This window comes from Perca flavescens, chromosome 21 (assembly GCF_004354835.1).
Source record: "Perca flavescens isolate YP-PL-M2 chromosome 21, PFLA_1.0, whole genome shotgun sequence".
In the NCBI taxonomy this organism is placed as follows: domain Eukaryota; kingdom Metazoa; phylum Chordata; class Actinopteri; order Perciformes; family Percidae; genus Perca; species Perca flavescens.
In genome coordinates this window covers 10599498-10620463 of record NC_041351.1, presented here as the reverse complement: position 1 = coordinate 10620463, position 20966 = coordinate 10599498, and the positions used below count along the sequence as shown (strand labels likewise).

The 20966-nt window shown below is 42.2% G+C and overlaps 1 protein-coding gene across 2 annotated transcripts in view; it reads left to right on the top strand.

Annotated features, from left to right (window-relative positions):
- dock1 (dedicator of cytokinesis 1) overlaps positions 1-20966 on the top strand; it is a 194072-nt gene that overhangs the window by 52971 nt on the left and 120135 nt on the right. For both annotated transcript variants that reach the window (XM_028567274.1, XM_028567273.1), the window contains exons 19-25: positions 2538-2635; positions 4969-5058; positions 6250-6350; positions 6457-6585; positions 8501-8609; positions 11805-11875; positions 17270-17376. In XM_028567274.1, the coding sequence (XP_028423075.1) occupies positions 2538-2635; positions 4969-5058; positions 6250-6350; positions 6457-6585; positions 8501-8609; positions 11805-11875; positions 17270-17376 (705 nt within the window). The remainder of the gene's footprint in view (positions 1-2537; positions 2636-4968; positions 5059-6249; positions 6351-6456; positions 6586-8500; positions 8610-11804; positions 11876-17269; positions 17377-20966) is intronic.

The following is a 20966-nucleotide window of genomic DNA, read 5'->3' as shown; positions in this document are numbered from 1 at the left end:
AAACTCTGAGTTTGTTAACCCTGAGATGAGGGAAACTCTGGGTTTTCTGTTTCAGAAAGGGAGGTTAATCAAACCTGAGAGAGAGAGAGGTTACTCCAGCCCATTTCAGAAAGAGAGGTAACTTAACCTCAGAGTCAGTTACTACGGTAACTGAGCCCGTGAACCTAACCAGGTCGGGAGCAGATTTTCTTCAATAAACCTCAAGTTTCTCTCCGTCTCCTCCCTCTGACACAGCGCTCTTTCATTTCCTCATTCATTCATTCAGTCTGTATCAGGCACATTTTAGTGCGGTTTGTTAAACAAACAGGGTTGGTTGATTAACTGTGTTAGGCAGTTTCTCAAACATGGCATTTCCTTTTGTCGACGATCCTGTTGATGAAGAAGCTGTATTCCTTCTCAGGGAGTTAAACATACGTCGGGAGATGATATTGAGGCCCTGACTATAGATGTATTTTTATTTCCAGATACTAGCCTACCTATTTGAGCGGTCTCATTTTTCTTCCCAGTCTATCAGTTATGTAGCCTACATAACATTATCCGTACTCATATCACTAACGTCACCCATCGTGGACATGCTCTTACATCCCAGCAGATTATTTGTGTAGCATTACGTTTTCTTTACAACATTGGTGATGTGGAGCATATTAGTAAAGCCAAGTAGTGCCGTTAGAAGAGTGTGACTCGCTCTGAAACGTGTTTTAGACGTTTTTGTAGTGTTCCCTGGACACAAACCAGTGAGAGCCATTTAAAAGGAGTTCCACAGGATTGCCGGTGAATGATGTAAACCCTTTGAAATAAAAGATTATTAATTATTATTCTGTTAATGATGGTGCTGCAGCCTCAGTACCTAGGACTTTTTCACCACGGGATTGCACCTAAATGAAATAGATTATAGGTTCAATACCATTTCAACAGTAATATGATACTTATGATTAAATATGATATTAATACACTATTTATAGAACTTACACATTTACTCTAGCAGCAATTTTCTCCCGAGCAAATTCTTTCTCTTTTGCAGCAGCCGCTGTGTTGCTTTTTTGACAAAATATATGTTCAAACTTGCTGTGTGTGCGCATGAGTATTTGCGCCGACCAGTTTGTTTGTGGTTGTTGCCATGGTGAATCGTAATATCATGGCTCCATTCGTGCTGCCTTTTTATAGTGGTGGTGCACGCTCTTAAATCTGAGGGAACCTACTCTCAGTTGAACCCAACTCAAATCAGCTGTTCTGGAACCGAAAACTCAGTTTCTCATCTCAGGGTAAATCAACTCAGTGTTCAGGGTTACACTCAGAGTTTGTTAAACCTCCTTCCTGAAACGGGCCACTGGACTGGACTATTGCGGTGACGATTAGTTGATTAATCAATTATTAATGAAATGCTTTTTACCTCTTAAAGTGCCCATATTATGAAAAAAACACTTTTTCTGGGATTTGGGGAGTTATTTTGTGTCTCTGGTGCTTCCACACACATACAAACTTTAAAAAAAAATCCATCCATGCTGTTTTGAGTGAGATACGGTTTCTGAATGTGTCCTGCCTTCAGTCTCCAGGTGAGCTGTTAAAAATCGGCCCGGCTTGTGACGTCACAATCCGAAACGAGCTGGCTAACCACAACCGTTAGCTCGTAGCGTTAGCATGCCAACACTAATGCTAACGCTAGCATGCTACCTCGTTCTCAATAGCAAAGCACTGCTACAAAATACACAAGTTCACCATAATCTACAAAAGAACTACTTACATGTGCGCCCTCATTTAGAAGTCTCCCAGCTAATCCTGCCTTGTAACTGACCAAAGTTGGAGAAACAGCCTTTCTTTTACTGTCTCTAGAGTTAGCTAGCTGACACGATCTACATCTGAGCTATTGCGCATGTGAGTGCAATCAAAGATAGTACAGAAGAAGAAGAAGAAAAGAGGTCTCACTCTGTAGCTAAAACAGAAACCATGTGAAAAGAGGATCTGCAGCAGTGAGAGAGAGCTGTGTACAACCAGTACAACAAAAATATGGTGTTTTTTTGAAAATTAAACCATGTAAACCTATTCTGGTACAACCTTAAAATACAGTTATGAACCTGAAAATGAGTGTAATATAGGCGCTTTTAAAATAAGGTGTCACTGGTGTTCACAGAGCTGGCTTAACAACCTGACATGAGTTAATTTTTAAAGCTCCCTATTTGGTAATCTGCCAAAGGTGGTCTGAACGAGTGCTCCTTTGAGCGTGATTAATCACATCATGACTCATCCTCTTGTGCCTAAATTCATTTTCAATGATTAAAGTGAGAGATCTAATAGAAGGACTAACACTGTGTTTAGGAAATTTACAAACTGGCGTGCGTAAGGGGGGAGGGGAGGGACGCGACGGAACCTCTTCAACAAATGGCCCCACAACACTCATTAAATTCAAATGTTCAACCTTGATTGCCTGTCTTGCTGCCTCTCCATCTCTCTTCGTGCTGTATTACCATTGGCAGGGCAAAGAACTTCACACTGTGCTTTGTGGTGATTAACTTTTATGTTTGTTTGTTTGGTTGTTTCAGTGGACTTACTCGGCCTGCTGAAGTGGCGCTCCAACACCAGCCTGCTGCAGCAGAACCTCCGTCAGCTGATGAAGGTGGAAGGTGGCGAGGTCGTCAAGGTCAGAGGGCCAAAGTAACCCTGCAATCTGCTGACTGCACTGTCTGTTGTCTTAGTTTCATTGATGAGTCACAAAACTAGTGCATTCAAAGCTGGAGTAAAAACTAATGATATATATATATATACCTGGATACAGATTAACAAAAAAAAAAATTCTCAACAGCCGGTGACATAAACAAGGCAGTCACAATCCTTAGTGTTCTTGAAAGTTACAGCTTCTTGGCAGCAGTTTCACAAATGATTTCACTGCGAAGGGAACAGGTTGCTAGTTTTATTTTATTTATTTTATTACAGCGAGGTGGGAGCACATAGCACCACACACAGTGTACCGAAGGGCAGGAGATGACCTGCTGTCAGAAGTATAGGCAGGCCCTTAAGTGCTCAGCGTGGGGCAGATGAATTAATCACTCTCTAGATAAAGTTTAGCATGGGCTAGTTGGGGGGGGGGGGGGGGGGGCTGGCTGGCTGGCAGATTGCAGCGTATCTCAGGAAGTCCTTCACAGAAACAGTTTTGATCAGACCAGATAGATGTGTCAACCACAGCTGGACCAGTTCATTAAACCACAGGGGTGTGATTATTATTCTCAGCACATTAGAACTCAATCTCTCCAAAGCGCTCCGAGGCTGTCACTGTGCAATTAGATAACACTTTCAGCTTGGCATTTATAAGACAATTTATCAACAGGGTATACATACGTAGTTATGGGCATGTGTTGTATATTATATACTATGCATTAAGAATAGATCATATATACATTCTGGGAGTTTTTTTTTAAATAATTTTTGGGCATTTCCACCTTTAATGGATAGGACAGCTAGATATGAAAGGGGAGAGAGAGGGGGAAGACATACAGGAAATTGTCACAGGTCGGACTCGAACCCTGGACCTTCTGCGTCGAGGAATAAACCTCAATATATGTGTATACCAACTGAGCCAAGCCGGCCACGTGACACTGTTTTTTGAGTGAGCGACCCCATCCCCTGTCGCGTTTCTGTCAGGCAGTCTGGCCTTCGCGAGATTGCATCGTGCATTCAACTCCACATAGTGAACACTGTTTGTTTCTCGTTCAGAGCACGGTGAATCTCATCCATCCCGAGATGACAGGCCAAGCACAGTATAGAGTGATGGCTCTGTTTGCAACATTTTTACATCTGTTTTCACATTGCCTCAGAATTGGTTGAGTAAATGGAGCATGTTTCCCCAGAGAAGGAGGGGGTATATAGTTAGTGTTTCTGGAGGTACTGCTGACAGGGAAAATATTACTGTTGCCATAGAACTATATTGGCTCATGTTAACAGCTGTGAAGGGTGCCTAATGGGTAGCAAATAGCACTCTCAGAGCAGGAGTTCACTTGCCATATGGTTATACCAAAAAGGTTATAGGGGTTCATATTCAACATGTTAGCATTCATATTATTTGGGATTCAGACTTGATAACACTTTAATATTATTGTTAATCATCTTTCAGTAGATTCCTATCCTGGTGATCATAATCATCATGTTGAATTCTGTTTTTAAATAAACAGAATTGTCCAAATCAATGATATCCAACAACTATTAAATACAAAATGAACTAAATTAGTTATTAACGTTTTTGTTTTACTTGTGTGCATAATCCAATTCATGGCATTCAACATCAATTGCGTTTTTTTTTTTTTTTTTTTTTAGATACTTTCTCTCAAATACTTTTTTGGCATTTTCGGCCTTTATTTTTGACAGGACAGCTGAAGACATGAAAGGGGAGAGAGAGGGGGGAATGATATGCAGCAAAGGGTCGAACCCGGGCCCACTGTGTCAAGGAGTAAACCTCTATATATGTGTGCCCACTCTACCAACTGAGCTATCCAGGTGCCCAAAAAATATCATTTATTTTATTATCAGCACAGTATTAGTCCAATGATTTGAACTGTATCGACCAGCTCTAATTGGGATGCCCAGGTCCCCCTGCTGCTGGCTTTCTGCTTCCACTTTCTGGCACAAACAGTGGAAAACAACACACTAAGATCCATACTTGGTTTGACTGTTATCATGTAATCATACCATGTGTCTGATTAAATCTTACTCTGTTATTTGAATTTGTATCTCTCGTTCCTTTTGATATGACTGATAAATTTACTCGGCTTAAGGCAATTTATCACTTTAATGTCACCGGCTGGATGTCCTCCCTAAAAGAAGGAAAAGATTATCAATTTGACTTGGCTGGATTTGGAAGAGCAGTGAAAGCAGTTTTGCCGTTTTGCAGTGAGACTGAGACTTTGCATTTCCATGTCTTTTTGAGTGCTATGTTTTATTGTTTGCCTGCCATAACATGCTGCTGTGCATCTGTCATTCTAGTTTCTGCAAGACACTCTGGATGCTCTCTTCAACATCATGATGGAGAACTCTGACAGTGACACTTTTGATACTTTGGTGTTCGATGCCTTGGTAAGCAAAGAAGCAAACCGTAACAGCAGAGCAACATTCATACCAGCAGAGGGTTCTGCTGTAGCTCTAAACTACGAGGTTAACCAAGCAATCTGTTTTTGTTCTGAGAGAGAACTGTAAACCATCAAAGTATCATAAGAATAATTCCAAAATCTTTGTACTGTGATATGATTAATTTGTGCCATAAAGAGTAATTTTTTAGCTTTCTAAGAGAAGCAAAAAGAAGATAAAATGACTTTACTTTGGCAAACATGTTCTGTGACAAAATGTGTTAGAAAGTATATAGAGTACACACCCTAAATCCCCACAAGAATGCACAAAAAATGTGTGAAAGGGTTTCGCCTCAGGGGACAATGCCTCAACTGGGACACCTACCTGCATCTCTGTTAACTCAACATGCCAGTGCAGTCCAAGTATTTGGACAGATATTTTTTGTTGCTCTGTACTTCAGTCCACTGGATTTGAAATTAAACAATATGGGGCTTGACTTTAATATAGTTGTGATTTCTACTACAGTTTAAGGTAACAGTGTGGATGTGAACTCTCTCAAACTCCAAAGTAAGCACTTCAACCACAGTCAGTGTCTCATTTTACATCCAGTGTACTAGATTATAGAGCCCAAACTGTAGAAAATGTGTATATTGTAGCTGACAAATTGTTCTCTATTGTTTGTAAATAAGAGCTGTGCTTATCATTTACAGAGGGAAATGCAAACACACAGCATCTCATGTGGTATCACAGCTGCATTCTTAATCTGCGTGAATTTGTAGCACTGGGGTAGCATTTCATTCATGTTTGTTGAACAAGAAAGGTCTGCATTTTACTGCAAGATAGAGCACGAAGAAGGCAAAAGAGAAAAAAAAAGAAAAGAAATTGGCTCATTTATTAAATCAGGTATTGACAAAGTATCTGACAGAATCCTATCTAACCATGCCAACGCCTAACATCATGGGGTATATCTCAAAAGAATAGTTTTCTCTTTCAGAGAAAGGAGGTAGGGATTGTGTTGTCTGGGGTCCTAGATTATCTACAGGCTAGCGAATTGAGAGAAAATGGCTTTATGCCCAAATGCAATCTTGTTTCATTTCCCAATCTATTTTAGCATATTGGGTAAGACAGGCAGTTTTTCCTGCTCTCCATTATGAGCTATGTGGTTTACATTTTACTGAATATGTCTCTGTTCTCTGACAGGTGTTTATAATTGGGCTTATAGCTGACCGAAAGTTCCAGCACTTTAACCCTGTTCTGGAGACCTACATTCGAAAGCATTTCAGTGCCACACTGGCGTACACGTGAGTTAATTACCCTCTGTTCAAATAAACCAAGGACATTTAATAAATGATATCCCATTTTGGGATTAGCAGATTTAACAAACTCTATAAATGATTGTGTTTGTAGGAAGCTGACAAAAGTTCTGAAGAACTATGTGGACAACGCTGAGAAGCTGACAGAACAGCTGCTGAAGGCCATGAAGGCTCTCGAGTACATCTTCAAGTTTATTGTCCGCTCCAGAGTCCTTTTTAACCAGTATGTCCTGATGCACACACATAATATGTACATATTATGATATCTGTTGACAATGTAGATACATATATTTTTATTTAATATATAGTACATGTTTATATGCACACATGCTTGCAGACATACTGTCATTGTCTACACAGTATTCTTTGGTTGTCTTTATAAATATATATATGTATATGTATGTATCACTTGTTGGTTAGTCTTACTAATAATTATAATTGCTTTGTTGCTGTAGTTGTTCCTGAAATAATACTTTGTTTTCAGTGTTATTTCATAATACAAAATCAATATTGTGTGCAGCTTTGATTGTGTTCTTCACAGTATGCCACTGCTGTGGAATGAAGTTGGAAACCGGTGAAAATGAATGGTCTCTGTGCTGAGGAGATTTCTATGGATGTGTTTATAATTGGCTGTGGAGACGTTAAATGGATGGAAATGTTGTAGAGCCACGGAATGAAGCTGGTGGCGGCTGAGGGGCTGATGTATGATCCTGGTCTAATGGAGTGTGCACAGTTTGATTAGTTTTCTGTCCGAAGTCTAGAGGACGCCTTGTCCTTTACCACACATATCAGACTACAGCAACTCCCTTGTAGAGCTGTCAATGTTTATAGTGTGTGTCAAGTGGTTTCTGTCGCAGGATAACTGACAGCAACCTCCAACCGTAAGGTGGACCTCCTGTCTGTGTTATGTCCTTTGTTGAAACACTTTTCTTTGTCTGGTTGCCATTGTTGCCGAGTTAGACTCAGGGTTAGACATTCTTCTTAACTATAAAGCTGCGTTTGTTGAAGCCTCTCATGCAGCTCTGACTAGAAGGTATCAAGGCTACATCAGCACGCGTTGGGCTAGTCATTGCAGCCCAGTGGAACATTTAAATGAAATGGCAGAGGAGACACTCTAATTACAAACTTTCCCCCCTGTGACCTGAGACTGGTGTGGCTGTCAGGAGCTCACTCCGCTCCTTGGTGCTGCAGGTGAGATGCAGCTTTAAGTAATTGTTGTTGTGGGAGCCCTGAGATGGATGCCTCTAATCCTATGATTTCTGTAAGCCCTCAACAGTGACTATCCTTGACCATGTAATACCTGCAGCCCCATGAGAGATTGTGGCACAACAAAACCCACCTCTCTGGAAGTAAGCCAGCGAAATCTGATGTGAACACTTCATCCCTCTTTGATCTGCTTCACTGTGTGTTTTCAAACTATTTTAATTTCTCTCACAAATCCTAATTTTTAATTTATTAAATTGTGAGTTGTTGACACACTTAATTACCTTGCAGGGAGCACAACATGGCTCATTTACAGATAATACCCAGTTTGTGGAGATTGATGGGCTCTGCAAGTGGGATAAAAAGCATTTGCATTTGTGGGGGGATTATTGAGGAAGCCCTGTTTTGTGTCCCCATACACTTAGACATTGGGGGAAGCGTTTTCTGCAGTTGTTCTGTGATCATTGGCTTTTATTCTCTGCAGTCGCTGGGCAGCATTTGCTCCACATAACCAAACTAGCAGAAGAAATAAGTAATATTATGTCCTCGAAATATTTACAAAGTAACGTCACTGTACCCTTACATGACGTTTGCTTTCTGTTCCTTGTATAGTATTTGAGGAGGGTTATTAGCATAGAACATTCATTTTTCAGATTTTTGTTTCCACATGACAGCAGGCAGGTGCTTCAGGGTCTTGTCATGTTGTTTAAATGCTAATCTGGCTGGCAGCAAGAGTGATGTCTGTGGCTCCGATCCAATAATATTTGCATTGATAGCACACATGGCCCATTCTGCTGGCTGCTTTTAATGATTTAACAGGAAGGCATCAAACTCTTGTTATTTCCACTGCGGGCGGGGCTGTTTATACATGGATAAAACAAACAACAGCCTTGTGATCATCTGCCAATGTAATTCTTTACTTCATCCCCTCCCAGGCTCTATGAGAACAAAGGAGAGGCCGACTTCATGGAGTCCTTGAGGAACCTTTTCACATCCTTTAATGACATGATGAACAGTAATTCAGAGAACACTGGCATGGTAAAGGTAGGCTGACTAGAAGTCCAACTGTATGCTATCGCTCAAAATCAGTGGCAAGATCTAGCTGCTGCTGTGTGAATAGTAAATAAGTGCTGCTGTGTGAAAAGTAAATAACTCTGCTGTGATTTCCTTTGGATGACATGCTCTGTAATTGGTGATGCATCTGTCTTGTTCAATTTAAATTAATACAGCCGCTTATTAGACATTAATCTTTAGGTTCCGTGTGTTATTCATGTTAGGCTTCTGCTCTTTGATGGTCTTTACACCTTGTACTATCTGTTTTCTTCACCTTTGTCATGTCTCTTTGTGCTGATTTTCCTGAACTTTACTCTTATCTACTCTCTGTATGGCCTTCGTAGGGCTGCACATAAAATGAAATGCGGTATATTAGACAGCATCTTAAGTAGGTACTTAAAGGACTAGTTCAACATTTAGGGAAATATGCTTCTTCACTTCCTTGGCGAGAGTTAGAAGAGATGATTGATATCACTCTTATGTCTGTATGCCCTGGAGATGGGGAGAAACAACTAACCCCGCTAAAGAAAACAACAACAGCTTACTAGCTCCTCTGAAGCTCACTAGTTTACACATTATATCTAGTCTATATCAACGACATTCCACGTCCGGGGTTGTTCAGGTGCCGCCAGAAATTCCGCCGGATGTTCCTCATTTTGGCCGGATGTCTGTCACTATCCACTTTCTTTGTGTTGGCATTCTAAACTCTGTTGGATTTATGGGGACTATGGTTAAATGCTCCTCAGATCTCTGCAGGGTAAATCCAGACAGCTAGCTAGACTATCTGTCCAATCTGAGTTTTCTGTTGCACGACTAAAACAACCTTTGAACAAGCAACATGTACACCGAAACAAGTTACTTCAAAAGGCTATTTTGCAGAGGCACCGTCATTTTGTCCGGGGCTTGACAATCGTGATTGGTTTAAAGAAATGCCAACAAACCAGAGCATGTTATTCTACCATCCTTGAATATTGTGTGGACTAGCCAGACCCTCCACAGCAGCGCTATTGAGGACGGTCTGGCAATGCTAGACTACATTATATCTTGTTTACTTAATCTGTACAAAAATCAAAGTGTTGTGGTTGTCGTTTGTGCTGGACTGTTTTGGCGTCCAGCCAAGTTACTGTACCTGGGACAGGGTAGAGCCAGGGTACCTGTTTCCAGTCTTTACACTAAGCTAAGCTAACTGTCTACTGGCTGTACATTCGTGCAGTACTTACTGTACAGATGTAAGAGTGGTATCGATCTTCTAATCTTAACTCGCGCCAAGAAAGCAAGCATGTGTATTTCCCAAAACGTTGAACTATTCCTTAAAGATTAGGGTGCAGCCTTACTCAAGGCTTTTCTGTGCAGCCCTAACCTTTTAGTTTTTTCTTGCATCCACACATTATGTATGTCTGTTCTCTGTTGTTTTCTCTTGTCTTGTCTGTACTTCTATATGTGTGTTTGTGTTCCTCTCTCTCCGTTTCACTCTGACCTTGACTGTCCTATGGTGTGGGGCTCCTCTGGCCTTCTGCTATTTAGCTGCTCCTTAAGGTATTTATTTCACTGCCTTTCTCCTTGCGCCTTTAAGCTTTCTCCATTGTGTTTGCATGTCATTGTCCTTGACCCCCAAACTCGGAGACACTCAGTGACTCCAGATATGAAACAAACCCACAAGCACATACTTTTTGCAGATGCACTCAAAACCACACATGCGCCCACTTGCCGATGTGCACACACACCTATGCTTTTAGAGATAACATAATCGCAGTGTACACACACCTTGGCACACCTACAGTAGATCCATGTGCACACTCAACCATAGGAGAAGCTCAGGAGTCAATTAGGAGTCAGTTGCTGTGTAATTGGTTGAGATATTAGCTTTACTGTCAGTAAATTAAAAACTGATCTTGAGGAACGGGCATGAAAGCGAGGAATCCTGGTTTCTTCCCAAGTCCGCCCTTGTGAAAGCACTGTGACAGGTGGAAGCTAATGAGCAGTCCCATCATACCTCAAGTCTGAACCCAGATGAACATCTGGACAGACCGGCACACATGCAGGCAAAAACTTTTGATAAACCAACACACACGCGCATGCTCCTAGTGACTGTGAGGCGCACACAGAAACAGGGGCAGGATACCCAAATCCTCTGAGACTTGTTGCGACGATTCACACACTACATCCCGGCACAACAGGTGGAAATTAAGTAAACCGTAAACAGATGCAGTTGAGCCGAGCCAGGATTGATAACTGAATCAAAGTCAAACATCACCTTTTGAAATCCAAGTTTCAGATTCCCCAACTCGTTCTGTCTGCAGAGAGAGGTGAAGGTGTTGTGTTATGCATGAGCACTAAAAATATCTGTTTAGATGAGAGTAGATTACAGCAGGATTTTATTTGGAGTCTCTGCATGCAGAGATGTGCATGTTTTTAAGACAGGATTTCTAACAGACGTTTTGTTCACATCATTACATTTACTGAAGTCAGTAACAAAGTATTTTCTCTCTTGCCAACCTTTTCTGAGCATTGGTAATTACTTTCACATAGTTTCAGAAAAAACTATGCACAATAACAAACAGTGGATTTTAGCAGGTGACGTGCAGTGTGCTACACCTGCATGGCTAATCAACCTCTGTGGGACAGACTGGCACTGCTGCTAATTTGCACAGATGCTGTATAAACACCCCCAACCCATCTTGGCCAGCATTTAGCAGCAGGCAGTTAGAGAGGGAAGTTTCAGCTTGCTTAATCATTCCTGTTATTAATGGACGGCTCTATAATCTGCCACTGGGTGCTCTCATTTTGTACACATGTATGTATTATAGTACCAATGGGCATCTTATCTGGCTTTATCTGTCAATGTATCATTACAAAGAGATCTTCCTTTTGTCCCAGTTTGTTTAATACAAATCTTAACTTTCACCCCCTGCCCTCAGAGCGACTGAATGAAATAAATTAAGATACAGTGGGAAGGAGTTGATAAAAGCGGAGCAGCTCAGAGTATCATACAAACACTAGGTAGACATATTGACACGTTTACACTTGGCTACACACAACGCAGCAACACACCATTCCCACCTTGTGGAAAATCCTGTATTACATAATGTGAGATCGAGTAGCTTACAAAATCAATCAATGATTTAACTAATTAACTCAGAACTGAGAATGAGTTAATGGTTTCTTTTTCTTTTTTTTTTGGTACAGGGTGCTGCACTGAAGTACATTCCCACCATTGTCAATGATGTCAAGCTGGTCTTTGATCCAAAGGAACTCAGGTAATTTCATATGATCCATTGCATTTTCCTATGCTCTGTTGTTGTTACAATGACACGGGCAGTACACTTCTTCGAGTTGCTCAAACAGACGGTGTGTTGCTGAAAAGCACCACATTAAAGCAAATGTCTAGAAAACGCTCAAATTGGACTTAAATGTTGTTTTGCTGGAGAATGAAAGAAGAAATCTTAATTGCTTTTGTTTTTCGAACATTCAGTAGCTGTACTGTGATAGGAAACCCACCAAAAGCTCTACTCAAGTGTCCATTTCAGTTAATGTTGTCTACCTTGAATGTCATCTGCCACAGCTTAATGCTCGTCTTAATAATAAACGACTTCTGAAGTATCACATGCTGATGTTACTGTGGCACTAAATCATATATTTATTATATTGTTGATCAAATCGGAAAAAATACTTGAAAATCTGTCCTCATCATCTGAATAATTTTTCCTTCCGTTATAGAATGAACGGACTGTAAATGTCAAACTTAAGTTCCGTGTATTTTTGGGGTAGTATTCCAAAACTGAGAGAACATTGCATTTGTGACAAATGCCTCATAGGTGTGCCCCTGATTATCTTGATTATTATATTATTATTTGAATGTCTTGAATCTGTTATAAAGACACAGCACAATAACAAAAGAGAATGGCCGAATTTATGGAGCATTATATTTACAAATATATGAAGAAAGCTTTTCTAATGTATTCAGTGAAATACATTTCGTTCACGTTTTGGTCAAACATTTTATCATCTGTAAATATTTAGTTCATATGAATATAGTCATGCCGATTTTGTCCTGATTATCTCATAATGAAATGTGCAATCTCTACACAGACAGTTACATTAATAGGAAGGGCACATTGGGAAAAACAGCAGGTTGCTTCTGACCAGGCTGAATCTAATGTTTGTCAGAAAAAAATTAAACTACTCTTTTCCTAATCTTGTTGTATTTCTTCTGTTGAAAGTCAGGAGAGAGGTTTAATGAAGAGAAAGCCTGTGGAAAGCAGTAGAGCCAAAAGTGGCACACTTTCCGCTCTTTCTTTAAAATAATTTCATCATTAATCAAAAATGAAAAGCTTTACATGTTGAATCAAACAAGGTAGAAGCGTAGGGAAACGTGAATAGACATATGAAATAAAACCAAAAGTACAATTTCACACAGCAAAAAGCCATACTGTATATTTGTGGATTGAGGCAGTTGTTTATACCATCATCTAGTTACTAAATTAATCAAAAAAGATGAGGCGAGATGTTGGCAGGATCTGTCCACCTCCACTTAATCAAATTTCTGAGGGTAAACTCTGTCTTGTTGCACATTTATTTCTAGTAATAGTTCACCATCCAAAACACTCTTGACAATAGGACCTATTTTTATGGCGGCTCAAAGACTGGCACAAGTAGTGCCACTACATGTAGGTATTTTCTGTGTTCATTTGCAAGTACTCAGCAAGGAGCCCCTTCCATTTGCCCACATCCAGCACCTGGGCAGCAGCAGATTCTGGACCACACGCTGGACCACACGCTTGACTTAAACATCCACTTAAACATCCACATGGACTCCCCCACCTGCAAGCTCTTATCAGAATTCCTCCCTCTCTGATCACAAACTGATACGGTTCACCATCCGATCTCCAACCCCACACCCCTGCAACCTTAAATCAATCGATCCCCACCATCTCTCTGACCTGCTCTCCACCACTCTCCACCTGGACTCAACCCTCACCTCACCTTGTCTACCTCCCTCAACACTCTGGCTCCCCTCAAAACAAAAACCGTCAATTATAACACCCCTTCACCCTGGTACACACCTGCACTCCGGAAAATGAAACAAACTGGCCGCCAACTTGAACGTCTGACAAAGAAATCATCTCTCACAGTCCATCGTGAAGCCTATAAACTCCACCTCACTGTCTACAAAGACGCCCTCAGTGCTGGAAAGTCTGCCTACCTCTCCACCATCCTCACCGACCCCTGCCAAAACCCCCAGAACAGTGAACAACCTCCTCAAGCCTCGGACCAACACCCTCCCTACCTCTACTCCGGATCTCTGTAACTCATTCCTCCACTTTTTCACTGACAAAATCAACATCATTTATCAATCTCTATCCCCTGTATCTGACCTCCCAGTATCTACTCCAGCACCTACCACAGCCCCTCTTCTCCCCATCTCTCCTGACCTCCCGACCCCTCCTTAACACTGCCTCCTCTCCCATTTTGACCCGCTCACCCCTCCTGAAACCTCCAAACTCATCAGCTCTTCCAAACCCACTACCTGCTCCTTTGACCCCCCCTACCTACTCCCCTCCAGAAGTCCTGCCTCCCCGTCCTATGCCCCTACCTCACTAACCTCTTCAATTCCTGACTATCCCTTGGAACTGTCCCCTCTGCCTTCAAAACTGCTGCTGTCAACCAAATCCTAAAAAAACCTGGTCTGGATCCCTCCTTCCTCAACAACTACTGCCAAGTAGCCAACCTCCCCTTTCTGTCTAAAACCCTGGAATGTATCGTCTCCTCACAACTCTAAACCCATCTTCATGCCAATGACCAATTCAAACCCCTCGAATCTGGTTTTCGCCCCCTCCACAGCACAGCAGCCGCTCTCCTCAATGACCTCCTTACCTCTGCTGACACCGGTTCCCTCAACATCCTTATCCTCCTCGACCTGAGTGCGGCCTTTGATACCGTGAGCCATAACATCCTGCTCAGCAGAATCAAAGACCTCGGTATCAAAGGTACTGCACTCAGCTGGCTCCGTTCCTACCTTTCCAACAGATTCCACTTAATCTCTCTCCATAACCACAGCTCTGCCACAGCCACAGTCACTCAAGGCGTTCCCCAAGGCTCCGTACTCGGCCCCCTCCTCTTCACCATCTACATCCTCCCCCTTGGTCAGATACTCCGCCACTTCAACCTCGACTTCCACTGTTACGCCGATGACACCCAGATCTACCTCAGCACCAAATCCCCCCACAATCCTCCCCTCTCTCACACCAACTCCTGTCTGTCAGCTATTAAAACCTGGATGCAACACAACTTCCTCAAACTCAACAGTGATAAAACAGAATTCCTCCTCATAGGCTCCAAATCCACACTCAGCAAAATCAATAAACCCACTCTCACCATCGACAGCACCATTGTCTCCCCATCTCCCCAGGCCAGCAACCTTGGTGTGATCTTTGATTCCACCCTCTCTCTTGAGCCCCACATCCACCATGTCATTAAAACCTCACCTCAAACTTTCACCTCCGCAACATCGCCAAAATCAGAACCTCTCTCACACCCCCCAGCGGCTGAAGGACTCATTCACGCCTTCATATCCTCCTGACTGGACTACTGCAACTCACTTCTCCTTGGAATCAGCTCTACCAACATCAACTGGTCCAGAACGCAGCCGCCCGACTCATCACCCGCACCAAATCCTGGCACCACATCACTCCAGTCCTAAAACAACTCCACTGGCTTCCCATCTCCCACCGGATCACCTACAAAATCCTGGTCCTCACTTACAAAGCCCTCCACCATCTGGCCCCCTCATATCTCACTGACTTCCTCTCCCCCTACCAATCCTCACGGTCCCTCAGATCCACCTCAGCCGGTCTCCTCTCCATCCAAAAGTCCAACCTCCACATTTTTGTGACCGAGCCTTCTCCAGTAGGCAGTACCCAGGCTCTGGAACTCCCTACCCCAAGAGATCTGCACCTCTGAGTCCCTCACCATCTTCCAGTCCCGCCTCAAGACCCATCTTTTCACCTGTGCCTATCCGTAGCCCCACGCCCCCCTCCCCCCTCCCTTTTCATCTGTACCTGAATCTTGTTTTGTTTTGTTTTTGTTTTCTACCTGCCCTGTAAAGCAACTTTGAGTCCTTGAAAAGCGCTATACAAATTCAGATTATTATTATTATTATTATTATTATTATTATTATTATTATTATTATCCCTGCCTCTAGTCTCAGCTCCACTCCACCACTATCACAGCCACAGTGGTGAAGGGGGGTTGTTTGTCAAAGTTGGAAGATTGTCTTTCAGCTCATTCATTCGGTCTACCACGCACCACTTTCTCTGTTCAGCATTCACAGCTTCCTAAAGTTTTTTTTTTCCTCCTGTTCCTTATCGATGTAATTCAGTATGTCCTTCTCAGTGTGTGATACTGATTCTGTTTTTTATATTTCAAAACTAAACAATGTGTTAATTCTAATTTGTGCTATTATAGTGAGGCACCCTAAAATGTTTGGAAGACTATGACTGGATGACTTCCTCTTTCTGTACTATGCAGCCATAGGAACCATAGGCGGTCCAGCTATATGGTGAAGTGCAGTAAAACAAACTGGCACATTTGTGGGGTTGGAGAGACATTTTGGAAATGTTGATTGAATTGGGGCACACCTGTCCTGGTTGACAGCTCCAATAAAGTTAATAATAAATAGTATTTGTGTTGACAACATTAAGATCCAACACGCTCTGCCATCATTTCTGTAGTTGGAGCCGAACCAACATGAGAAAAGCTTTTGATTACAGCGTTAATTCTGAAAGCTGGGGTCCTTACGAACCATTCACTTACCTATAAATCACAGGTCGGGCTTTTTCCCTGCCTGAGCAAAGGTGGCATTAGCTGTTCCTGTTGTTTGGGCAAACCTGGCTGAGCGGCCAAGCTGGAGGCGACTAAATTGAAGCCTTGGGGATGGGGGTGTTTCATCTCCTGCCAGAACCTTTTCTCTCCTCCTTGAGCCTCAGCTAGCCAGCATAACAAGCATCTGGCCTCTTCATTGAGGAGAAAACTGTGAAGTTTATATGTGTGCATGAATGCAGATTTATCTTTCAGACTCTGAGTTGCTGAATGCTCATGATGATGGTTCTTGCTGAGCTAAATGTTGATTGTCTTAAAACAAACAAAAAAATGTTAGTTGAATAGTATGCACTGGCATACAAGGCTGTACAGAACTAGAAATTTTTCAGGACAACAGCTTTGTGAAACAGAAGCAACAGTCTACTGAAGCCATTGGAGGCTAGGGGCACACATACACACACACACGCACACACACACACACACACACACACTCTGTTGAACCTGTTGAGGAATTTGGACACCTTAACATCCTTGTCATTGATTTGCAATAGTGACTGCTATCCTCCAATACAATCGGAGATAGCAAAATCTATCTCTGGTAGCAAGCTGTTCTTAGAGACCATCCCAGGTCAGCTCCTATTGTCTGACACTCTGATGCTATATATTGTCATATACTCAACCATAGCCAGAATTTCTTTTTAAGTACCTGTGTTTGTGTGCAGGGCCTTTTAATAGCTTTTGGACGATTGCTAGTGATGGGAAGCAGTTAACCAGCCCAAGATGCCTGATCAGTCTGACCTTTTGTCTTTATTGTCCTCCTTCTGTCTCTGTAGCAAGCTGTTCACCGAGTTCATCCTAAAGGTTCCTCTGGGTCGCCTGGTGAAACAGAAGCTAGACTGTCTGATTGACATTGTCCACAGCGATCTCTTTGCTCATCACGGTGAGAGAGCACACACACACACACACACACACACACACACACACACACACACACACACACACACACACACACAGACAAACTGTTCCTTAGTGCATGCACCTTCACTCACAAAGCAGTAATATAGGCAATCAAACACACACCACCTGCCCCCCTTGGCAGCCCTGTGTGAATCCACAGTAAAGGTCGTTGGTAAGGGCGTAGTGGAAATCCCTCTTGTTGTCTAAGAGAGTTAAGCAATCTCACTGCTAAAATCCCCGGGACTTGTCTGTATAAAGATATCAGTATTCCCATCCTCACAGTCTTCAAATCTAAGCCCCTCCTTTTCTTCTTTGTATGACTATTTCATGATTTAAATGTGTTCATCAGGTAATTTCTGTTCTCGTTTCCCTATCCTTGTCACACCTAAACAGCATTTACACACACATCCACACTAACACTTTACTAGTACACATGAGCCCCATAATATTGTACGTAAAATATGAAGAGCAGGGATGTAGAGATGGTTTAATGAGAGTCTAGTTCAACCTCCAGTGTCTGCAGCCAGGCTAGCCTGCGGCCCTGCTTTAGTGATGGTCGAGGGCCAAGCCTTTTGCCAGAGGCAGCAGTCCTCTAAAGGCCGTGTTAGGTTAGGTTAGGTCCTGATTTAGAGTCAAGCACGCTCGCACATACTGTCCAGTGTTGGTAAATTAAATGCAAAGTTCCTAACCCAATGAAATGGCAACAGTGATTTAATGTGGCTGTCAGGGACAACACATGCCTCAGAGCAGTGGGCTATTGTAAAGGAAGTGGACAACAAGTATCCACTTGCACGGCTGCTCTCCAGCTCCGTCATCAGCTTGTTTAGTTCAGCATGAATGTACAAAAAGATATTATGAAATGGAATTTAGGCAAGGTGTGGCATGTTTGTCCTAATAATCTAGTTAACAATGAACATAACACAGTGTAAATGCCTTCAACTTGATAATGCATTCTTTTCATACTTTAGCAACTTAAAATTGTGATTTGACCAGTTAAGTGAGTAACTATTGAAGGACAATGCTCAGTGTGTGGCGCTCTGGTCAGTACTAGTGATCTGTTGATGTAATTGTGGACAGGCAAGCCTCCCCGATGCTTGTGAATGGCCTGCTGATCAGCCAGAGGACTCGTTGCTGTGAGGTAGATACAGGCTACCCCGCTGCTCGGTTCTCACAACGACTCCACGCTCTGTTACTTTGAACATTTCTAGTAGTCCATTAGGTACACGCGTGTTATAAAACTGCAAAAAACAGTGATGGAAAAGGCTTAATTGCCAAGTAGAATTGTCCTTTCTACATCAGTATCAAGCTGAGCTCCACTTTGGAGATGTTTTATTGCAGATAATGACCACTGCGATGAGCAAATGGGTTAGCCAGGCAGTTTTTAAAGGTGGTCTAATCAGCTGTAGTAAGTGCACATGCGCTTGGGACTCAGGATAAATCCTGATCCCCAGGTAGTCCCTGAAAGGGTCCCTTGCCAGCCAATCCCAAAGTGGAATGTACTGGAATGTTCAGAGCAAATGACAACCCAGCAAGAGGCATCTAGCTAGATGCTCAACCTTCAACATGGAATTTCTTAGCAGTCTCCACACACTCATCAATATGCATTGAATGAGTTCACTGTTGGAAGTGTTTTCTTTCCTGTAGGCTGCACAGTCATTAACATATTAACTGTTTCTGTGTAAAAGCACGTCTTAAATGAGTAATTTTCAGTCCCCTATGGGCTTATTGTTGTTCAGACTGACGACTTAAGACATTCCTTTCTCCATGAGTTTCATCTATACATTTGAGATGGAAATGCTGTATGTTGAGTGCGATTGGTATGCATATGCGATTCCCTGCTGCAGATGGAAACTTAATGAACTCAGAAAAGAGGGACATTTTGGGTCTTTTTTATTTTGAAGGCACAACGTTGTGTCACCTTCACTGTTTATGATGTAAAAGGAGAGAGCGGGACAGGCGCATAAATCACTTGCAAATGGGCTCATTGGAAGAGAACAAATATGTCAGCTGCTCTCCTAGTCTGTTTTTAAAGGGGAAAATCATTGTAGTGTCTAAAATCTGTTTGCGACTTTGCGCTGGAAGTTTGAGGATAGCGCTCATGGCCTAGCTTGATAGTTCCACTCTGCTTGTCATGCTACTTGCGTGCGTGCGTGCGTGCGTTCGTGCGTGTAAACGCTCGCAAGACTATGTGCATTTATGCGTTAGTGTGCGTTACCACCTGTATGTATTTTGAGGAGGCACAAAAGGAGTGATGGCCCTGTAAAAATAAGGTATTAAACACTCCACACAATGTCAGACGCGCTCAGATAGGAGATTTGCTTTTTTGTTCAAACCCTGGAAGATTACAAAGCACACACACACACACACACACACACACACACACACACACACGTACATAAAAACACACAGTTTCATTTTAAGCTGTATCAGGCGGATAGCTTGGTGCTCTGTTCCATAACACCATATTTCTTTTGTTGGCAGACATGGTTGTCACTCTGTGTCAGGGATAGCTAACAAGTGACAATACAAACTCCTAACATCCATAACATTCCTTTTCAGGTATTAACCAGTGGACGTTTTATGTGAATAAAAGCTGTAATGTAGAGCAGCCTGCAGCATATGTCCGTGCTCTAAACTCTGTCCTAGCATGTTTGCGTAGAGCCACTGAGGAGGACTAGGGTTATTGTTAAAGGGGCTCTAGGGGTGGCAGAGTGCATACTGTAGGTCAAAGTGAAATGTCTTGAGAACCATTAGATATATCATTGGGATATAATCCTATTGACTATGCTGATCCTGTGAACTTTCATCTAGCACCACCAACAGGACTAAATATCCACTCTTCCAACACTTTAGTTCCTGAAAGGATGTTGGATTTCCATGTCATTTGCAGTGGATAATCATGATCATCAGGATATTTTATTCTTGTTTTTAATGACCTCCTGCCCTTTCCACACAAGATACTTCAAAATGTACAGGAAAGATTGCCCTGGCATTTACTGAACAGAATCACACTCCCCAAAGAGTGAGCCTTTTTTAAAAAAAAAAAAAAATGTTTTATTTTTGACATTTAAGGCCTTTATTTTGACAGGACAGCTGAAGACATGAAAAGGGAGAGAGAGGGGGAATGGCATGCAGCAAATAGCCGTAGGTCGGGCGACCCAAAATGAGCCCTTTTTGATTTAGGTCAGCTCAACCTTTTCATCTTGTCATCCATTTGCAATTGTATGTGATATGTCTCAACATCTAATTGATGAATTACTGTGAAATTGAGTGAGCAATGTAATGATTCTCAGAAGGTAAGCCTCATGCATTTTGGTCACTGTTACCTTTGCTATTTCACCACTCTTGGGCCAAGAAATGAGGAAACATTACATGCAAATATTGGTAAGACATGAAAGTGTTTTCATGCTCATCAGAGGATAAACAACTTTTCTTTGGCGCCACCTTCAAACTTTAGATAGTTTTCCCCTAACCCCAAGTAGAAAAAATTAATAAAAATTCCAAAGTTTTCTTTCCATTTTTGTCCCATGATGTAATGGACATTAAACCCTCACTGAACTGCCATCGTAGCTA